The sequence below is a fragment of the Cynoglossus semilaevis genome, chromosome 9 (assembly GCF_000523025.1).
Source record: "Cynoglossus semilaevis isolate Cse_v1.0 chromosome 9, Cse_v1.0, whole genome shotgun sequence".
Classification (NCBI taxonomy): domain Eukaryota; kingdom Metazoa; phylum Chordata; class Actinopteri; order Pleuronectiformes; family Cynoglossidae; genus Cynoglossus; species Cynoglossus semilaevis.
In genome coordinates this window covers 9,023,131-9,031,834 of record NC_024315.1, presented here as the reverse complement: position 1 = coordinate 9,031,834, position 8,704 = coordinate 9,023,131, and the positions used below count along the sequence as shown (strand labels likewise).

Here is an 8,704-nt window from a genome sequence, read left to right as displayed (position 1 = left end):
AAATATTTTTGCTTGTAGGCTTAAAAGAACAATAAAACAGACATCTCAAGGTTAATAACAATGTTCCATTAGTAAGTTTGCTGCTTTCTGACAAATTACACAATGCTCTACATATCGGCCATTTTGTTTACTCACTTGTGTTAGAAAGTTGTAGTTCTCGATACGACCACTAGGTGGTATATGGTTGTAATGCTTGAATGAAAAGCATTAATATTCTGATAATGTTTGTGCAATATACAAAAATCCCTGAGCATATGTGCCAGTTGTATCTTGAGTAATTTTAGTTGATATCCCTGTAGTTTACACGTTCACTAAACAAGATCCACAAGTGAGGGATATTCATTCCTGTTTCTCTTTTTTTCCCCCGCTGACTTAGACCTTGTCTGCAGTGCAAATCATACTGCAGGACTCACTTAACACACAACAATATCACATAATCTGATGTAGGGACAAGTTCAAAGAACATGCACCAGATTTTTTCTGCAAACTGAGCTAACCAGAACAAGAAAATAAGCTACCTCAGACACTAATCTGTGGATGAGGTTGTAGTTGTACTTTCTGTGACCAGCAACCCAACATCTTTGTTGTTTTATTCATCGTGTTTCTATGATCTATATTATTAATAGAATGCCAAACTTTTTTTTGTCTGGAAGGTAATTGAAATTCGTATGAATAAATCGGTATAATAATTTAATAAAACACATTCTAATAACGTACATACAAATTATGAGAATTTATGAATAACAGACATTACATACATTTAGTTGCCTTTGTAGTCTGAAAAATCTGTACGTCAGCCATTTTGTTGTTAGATATAAAGACTGTAGTTCCCAAAACAACCAGCAGGGGCCTCTGCGCACGAATGATCATTTGTTTGGTCTCGTCTACAAATAAGACACGCTGAAACCTTTGTTCTCACCCTGTCCTGTTGCATCACAGCTGATTCTAACGTGTATTTTGATTAAAGTGTAAAATCTTGAAATCTAGACTAAAACTGAGAGTTGGAAGAGTAGCTCTGCTCTCTGTGTTACTATTGCATTATATATATGAACAATTCAACAAAAACCTTGAATGTGTTTTATTATTTGTTTTGTGGTTTTCTGGAATATTAAGTCACAGCAAACAAAAGCAATAATTGAAAATTTGTTTAAAAAATGAAGAATTAAAAAACAATCACAACACAGAGAGAAACTTGAGAACGGGAAGAAACTTTGTACAGGGCGGAGTCGCAGGAACAATCACCAAAAAATGTCTGTGAAGTGACAAAATTACCTTTTGTGTTTTGTGGGATTTGCATCTGATCTTAACTGTCCTATTTTTAATGATACAGGAGATGTTTGTTTTTCAAATGACCCAAAATACTACTTACTACACCCCTAATGAAACATGGCCATAGGAACATAGTGGCCATGTTTCCTGTGACTTGCTTTTAGTCGTTCACTGACAAACAAAACCACATGTCAGCCATTTTGTTAACTCACGTGTTTAAAACGTGTAGTTCCTAAAACTGCCACTAGCGGATAGTCCTGTTAGGTAGTTATTGTTCTTCATTTTCTGTGCTGCCCTTGTGTTTTCAGTTGCCACAGCTTATATAATTACACGTTTTTGTTTGTGTTTGATCCAAATCTATATGATCAGCACTCATGGTGGACAGAGTAGCTCTCTCTGCATATCTCTCTTCTTACACACATGCACACAAGCTATGCAGAGCAGCCAAAAATGAATACCTAAATTGCGTTTTCTCACTTAGACCATGAAATCAGTCCAGTTTAGATGCACAGCCATATATTTGATTCTATCTGGCTATATGGGAAGTTACAACGAAGCGCTCTTGTAGCAAACATTGCAATAGAGTCGCTTAAAAAACTAAACCTGGGAATATTATCATACCTATTGTGTCAGCTATCAGTTCTTTTCTAGTAACGTTTAGCTAAAATATTTATTTTTAAAAAATGGTCAAAAAGGCTAAATAACTGTAGGGTTTAAACAAACACAGATGGGGGAGGGGAGAGTATTTTGTCCTCTACCACAGGGAGAAACCCAACCATACAGGGAGGGACTACAGAGAGAGGGAGGAGTCAGTTGAACAACAGCCAGAAAATTATCTGCAAACTGAGCCACGGACAGGGGTATTTCTGAGTTCACAGGGTTTAGCATTGTCTTTTTTTAGGTTGTGATCTCTGTCTTTAGCTGTGCGGTCTATGATCAATAAACCACACTTTTCACAAGCTTTGATGATGGTTTACTTTGGCATTGTTCAATCACAATTTACAACAGACGCCTATTCGATGAAAGACATCAGAAGGTGTGTTTCTATATGGAATCACATTTAAATTACAGACCACTTCCTGTGTTCTGTAGCCTTAGACTGCAATGACAGCCTGTAAATAGTTACCTCAGCCCTGTAACATATGTCAAATAGAACAACTAAGGGAATCTGAACATTTAGCGCCCCCTGCTGTTCACACTGAGTTTACATTTGCAAATGTCCACCACAAATAATGACCATTCTCAGGTGAGCCACAAAGATTTATGTTCTTGAAAAAAATGGTAAACCAAATTAAACAGAATGCAACCAGAGGTTATCCATCATTTGTCTTTATTTGTGAACCAGTTCTGTACTGCTATTCATAAATCTGCCTTACGCAACACAATATGTCCTTTGCATAACCCATTTGTAAAACAGGAACAGTGGTGCAGCCCACCACTTCTGAAGTGGGGGAGTTTTTTGTGAGCTTAACACAACATAATGCTGATGGGGCTAGAATTCGAACCGACAATCCTCACATTCATAGGTCCAAGTTATTGAACACTAGCCGGCATACAAAATGTATCCAAATATTTGCCAAAATTCTTAAATGAAGAGAGCCCATGAAAAAAGAGTGATTTGTCTTTACAAATGGCTGAAACACAAAGATAGGGGAAATAACAAGTGAAAGAGAAAGCTACCAGAAAATGTTTGCTAATTGAGCCACGTATAGTGTTGTCTATCAGGATTTGTGTTTTTTTTATACATAGTTTTTATTTTTACATACTGTATTTCAGCTCTTACAAACAACATGTCAGCCATTTTGTTAACTCGTGTTTAAAACTTGTGTTTCCCAAAGCTGCCAGCAGGGGGCCGGTCACAATGATCCTATCATAAGTGATAATGCATTGGTTCTGGTCCCTTGTGACTTCCCTTGTGCTTATGATAGCCTATTTTTTATGACTGTCTTTTCTGGATGTACATTCAAATATAATGTTAATTATATTTACTATGTCCTTTCTTCCTCAGTCAGTGACGCAACAGCAAAAAAGTTAGTTCTGGTGTCAGTGTTTGTTGTTGTATTTCCATTCTTTCTTTCTGTTTCTGTTCTGTTTTTTTTTTTTGGCATGCTGTTTCTGGATTTATTAGTTTGTTTTTTTTTAAATCTAAATACTGTAGTTTCTGGACTATAAGCCGCTATTTTTTTTTCACACACTTTGAACCCTGAGGCTTAAACAATGATGCGGCTACTTTTACGGCTACCGGAGAAGTGGCCAGTTCTTTGATGATCAAAAGGTGCACATTCTAGGACTACCGGAGAAGTGGCCACTTTTTTGATGATCAAAAGGTGCACATTCTAGCCAGAGAGGACAAATGATCTGAGAGAGGAGTGAAGGAAGCCATCCAGATAAAACTGTAAAGATCACCTTTGAACACAGGAGGGGGCCTCAGACACCAATTGTCACCAACATACAATGCCGTCCTTAGTTCTCTCCCCAGGAAGTACAGGCATAACTCACACCTCCATTCAGGTAACACTAATGACCCCCACCCAGAGGACAGGGAGAGGGAACGATCCCTATGGGGCCAACGACTCACATGACCATTTAAAGGTCATATTGTTTCAGGCTCTTGGACATTTTTTTCGACACCACACCCCCTTTTCGGGTGGATAGATAAATACCTAGAAACTCTCCACCAGGACAGTAGAACTGATGAAGCCTCTTGGATGAGAGGCGTCTTCAATTTACTTGAGGTGAGTCCAGTTGCCTACTTTTAAAATTGCTTTTAAGATTGTTATTTTGACCTAGATGACTGAAAATATCCACAAAATTTGGAGAAAGAAAACCAGGTACATGCCCAAGTCTATCCTACACTAAAGAAGCTACAGTGCCTTTTAAAAAGGTTTTAAAACAAAGGCTGTACACTGTGGTAAGCTAAAATTAGCTGACTGGATTCCGGTAACCCTTCCTCACCAAGTCTTCAAAACGGGTCATGTCAAAAGACAGACATCAGCCACTGAATTTAAGTTGATAGTCTTAGACCTTGGGATCCCAAAGTGCAATCCCAATCTCGGGTCGAACTCTGGCTCTTCTTTACTGACTGAACAAGGTCCAAGGGTAAAGGCAGATTTACACTTGCAGGTACACACCCCAGGTCTGGATATATGTCATGGGTCAAAGTACTCCTACAGTCAGATTGAAGATTTCTCTGGAGAATGGTGTGGATTCCCCACTGTCACAGGCTGTTGGGTCCCTGTAGTCACAGAGACTTGAGGAAGACTTGTTTGTAGGGATAGTTTGGACTTCGCCAGGGCTGCCCCAGCCAAGAGGGGAGAGAGGATCTCATTAGTAATTTAAGAAACCATCTCTGTTATCTGTGACTCTGCAAGGCTCTCAACTCTGACTGGTGTGGTTTGTCCTAGTGTTTAGTACAGGAATAGGAATCAGCACATAATCATTTTATGACCATAGACCTCTGCTGGAAACAGGTGGGATGTTCACTCAGAGTCAGGGAAGAGCAACTACTCCTAGTCTACTCCTACTTTATCTATCTCTAAAGTCCTATACGTCCATTACTCTGGAGAAAGATCGGCGTCAGAGCAATGGGTGTATAGGACTTTGGACTTTGTCACACTTGCTAATACAGGAATTCAGTAAAATGTGTCAGTCCATGACTTGGAGCATCGCTCAACTACGTGTTACAGAGTCGTAACTTTACAGGTCTGTCACAATGGTACCTAGGCAACAGATATGAAGATATGACTCGATGAGCAAACAAAAATTAGGAATTAAATATGCCAAGCCTCCTCAATAGCTATCCTTCATGTGTTGTTTTGGGGAAGGGCCAAGAAAAGAGATATTTGGGCTTTACTGTTGCTCAGATAATTTGCCCATATTTCAATAACATATTTTTTACTTTAAATAGCATTAAAATAGGTTTAAAAAGCCATGTTTTGGCAGCACTTCAAGATATACAGTGGAATTTTGAGATACAAGTATAATCCATTCCAGGACCAAGCTCGTAACTCAAGGTGCTCATATCTTGAATCACGTTCTCCAATAAAAAATAACAAAAAATAAATAAATCGTAATCCGTTCCGGGAAAAAACATGTTTTAAATGGCTATAGAGACATACACATGTGCACACAAAATTATAATATATAAGGATTTGTGTGATATAAAATAAATGTGGTTTTAATTATGAGTTCTTATCTTCGAGACAGATACAGTAATAGCGGCATGTGCGGAGGAGGGAGGAAGGGAGGGAAGAGAGTTGGCTCGTACGTAGACACTAGAGGCAAAAATTTGCTTAATGGCTGGCTTGTATCTCAAAATACTCGTATGTCGAGGTGCTCATATCTCGGGGTTCCACTGTATTTCTAAATTACAGACATGACATGTTTGAAGGTAAAACACTTCTAACCTTTCAAAAGAAACTTGCCACAGACCTATGGCTATACGTTTTTCTGGACACAATCAATAAGTTCTGTTATCACAGCTCCGTTGGGACCAAACCCTCAGTGGCTTCCTCCCCTTCCTTCCTTATAATGTTATTAGTGACAATCTAGTTGTAGTTCCTCAAGTGCTGACATAATATAGCGGCTGTTCATTTGGTGCTGTGCTTAATGAGCAGCTGTTGTTGATAAAAGAGGCCTAAAAGGTGAGTGTAGCAGCATAGGCGGGGCTACATAAAATGGAGGCGGGGCTATTATAACCACAGTTTGAAGACATTTCCAGATGATAAAAACTACTAAATCTTCAGTTTAGCATTTAATTCACACACAACACAAATAGTTTTAGCTTTTGGATACTATTTTATTCTTTGAAAGAATGGACATGTATTTGTACTTATTATAATAAATTAAAGTAAGACAACATATAAAGACAAATGTAGAAATGTCTGAATGCATCAAACAAAAACAAAGAAATGTTGTCATTTAATGCATAAGCACAGACAAAAAGATGTGTTGCGTAGCTACACAAATGACGTCACTTCATCACATCTTCATGCCACACAGTCAGGTATTATTGTTAGTTATTGATTAAAGTAACAGTAACGTGATCAGATTTGCAGTAAGTGGCTACAAGCATACACATGAAAAAATGTTATTACGAGACTGCACCAAAATTAATATACAGACATGGTATGATGTCAAAACCACAAACATACCATCAGGGTAAATATGATACTGAGATGATTGTATTTTTTCTGTCTATGTTCTGCTCCCTGCTATTGTGCAGACAACATATGACAAAACATCAATGTAAAGTTTTTCAATACCACTGAATAAACATGTAAGAATCTCAGTGTTTTGGACTGATCTGAGTGCATGCTACAGGCTTTATGTAAACAATGCATTGAAGAGACACGTTAGCAATAAAACATTCGTAGAAGAAGATTTTGTAAGATCCTATAAACATGAATGCACTGGCTCCACATACAGGACTTAGTCAGGTTCTGCCCTTCAGTGCCTCAATTGAGCCATCGCTGTGTAATGGAAGAGTGCTGCCACCAAGTGGTTACAAAGACTGCACATTCACCGGCATAATTTAAACGAAAACACGTCCGTCATTCTCAGAGTCAGTTGTCCGTGTGGTTCAAAAATACTTGAGCACGTGACACCAAACAAAAACACTACGTTGAGTGGTCGTTGATATGGCATGTTTTGAATTTGGCATTGTTTTCCGTTACAAAATAACAATAAAAATAATACCTCTTCTTTACAAGTTTTCTTTCTAAGTAAGAGTGCTGAAGGAGGCAACAGCATATTTGTTCAAATAAACCATAAAAATTACTTTTCAGCACAACTTTACCGGCACAACTGACACACACATTTTCACTACAGAGAATTAAAAAATCAAATCAAATAGTTTCATTTAAAGACATTCAGTCATCATGGGCTACACAACAACGTCATTTAAAATAACACCTCTCATATACACATGATAACGTGGCACCTTTTAAGCTCATGCTACCTGATTAAGGACAAGTTGTTCGAAGTCGACAATGGCACGAAATCTTAGTCTCAATATTTGGGAAGATCACTCTGATATGTGTATGTTTTTAGATGATTTTTACTAAATTATGGTTAAATTTGGAATGGAGTTAGATTAAAGTAAATAAAATCAAATCTATGCCCATTTCTTTTGAAGCAATAATTTAATTATGTATGTTTGCATGTCACTGAGCTGTGTTGTCTCTACTGAATATGTCCCCTGAGCGACTGACTACAGGTTGCTTTCTTGGGTGCCATTAGAGGATATTGGGTGTAGACCGCCATTCTCATTCAGTCTCTTGGCACGGTAAGTTTCATAATGAATGTTATGAGTAACCTCCTTCAAGTCCTGGAGGTGAGACCTTAGAGAGAAGGACAAAAGACACAGAAACAAGATGCATCACAATTGCAAAAAATATAACTGGTAAAATGCCTAGTTTTATATAATGAGACATATAATTGGTTAATTTTAATGTATGTCTTTATTTAAAAAATGGTGCCACAATTAGTCAAGATTGTTTAGTGTTAGTGAAATGTATAAAATATGTGGATATGTATTAGATGACCATGGATGTCTGGAGAACATTTATTGTTTTTAAGAATGAACTTTTGGTATTCTACTTTAAACAGAAAAGAAAAGGCGGTAAACAAGAGCAATAAGAGAATTGATACACTTGCCGAAAACCTTTGCACCGTGCAGAAAATGTTTATTTTAACTTAAGGTGTAAGTTAACTACAGCAGTTACATATTTAAAAAAAAAAAGTTATGTCTCATTAGTGAGGAAATCAAACATTTGGGTTCAATTTGTTTAAATAAAAAGGTTTAAGATGGCTGTGTAAATGTTTTAAATAAACAATACAAAGCTCTGTAAATACAGCCAGCAGTGATGAAATCTGCACAGTAAAAAACAAACCCCATGGAGAACTTTGGCTGGTGTTACAACAGGCCTCATGCCTTACTTTTCACCAGGTTGTCTTAATCACAAAGTATTTTTCTAGTCTGATTGAACCAGGCCCCCTTATGGGAACAAAAACTTAAATACTTAAAGTACAATGTGAAGTACTGCAAAGGACCTTCATACCACCATCTTTCTGTTTTACACAAAGCCAAAAAAAAAAACTTACCTGATTAAGAAGTCTCTCAGTTGAGCAAATTCGCAGTGGTTTGGGTTTTCAACTACAAAAAGAACACAAAAATTAACTGAAATGCCATATTTTGTGTGATATTTAAGTTGCCTTACAGATGTCATTTTAATTGTAAATCCTGTAATATATATATGTACCTTCAACAATTCCCCATGCTGTCTTTCTTCCCAGCACCCGTTTTCCATTCACTTGATATTCTTTATCGCTGCCCACCACAGCGAACGGCATCGCCTCCTGTCGACAGACAAACGTTTGACGGAGGTGAAAAAGAATCCTTAAAAAACTGTTCGGGAGATTAAACAAATAAAAA

General features: G+C 37.5%; 1 protein-coding gene and 1 long non-coding RNA gene across 5 annotated transcripts in view; one reads left to right on the top strand and one right to left on the bottom strand.

Moving 5' to 3' along the window:
- Positions 1–3,418: 3,418 nt before the first annotated feature.
- LOC112487493 (uncharacterized) lies at positions 3,419–6,403 on the top strand. The gene is made up of 2 exons (XR_003050623.1): positions 3,419–3,544; positions 3,597–6,403. It is a non-coding gene; the product is annotated as an uncharacterized LOC112487493 (long non-coding RNA).
- The window catches only part of septin3 (septin 3), an 11,361-nt gene continuing 8,710 nt past the window's right edge, over positions 6,054–8,704 (bottom strand). For all 4 annotated transcript variants that reach the window (XM_025058659.1, XM_017035547.2, XM_025058658.1 and 1 more), the window contains exons 8-10: positions 8,532–8,628; positions 8,374–8,425; positions 6,054–7,610 (exon numbers count right to left, since the gene is read on the bottom strand). In XM_025058659.1, the coding sequence (XP_024914427.1) occupies positions 7,481–7,610; positions 8,374–8,425; positions 8,532–8,628 (279 nt within the window). In that variant the 3' untranslated portion in view covers positions 6,054–7,480. The remainder of the gene's footprint in view (positions 7,611–8,373; positions 8,426–8,531; positions 8,629–8,704) is intronic.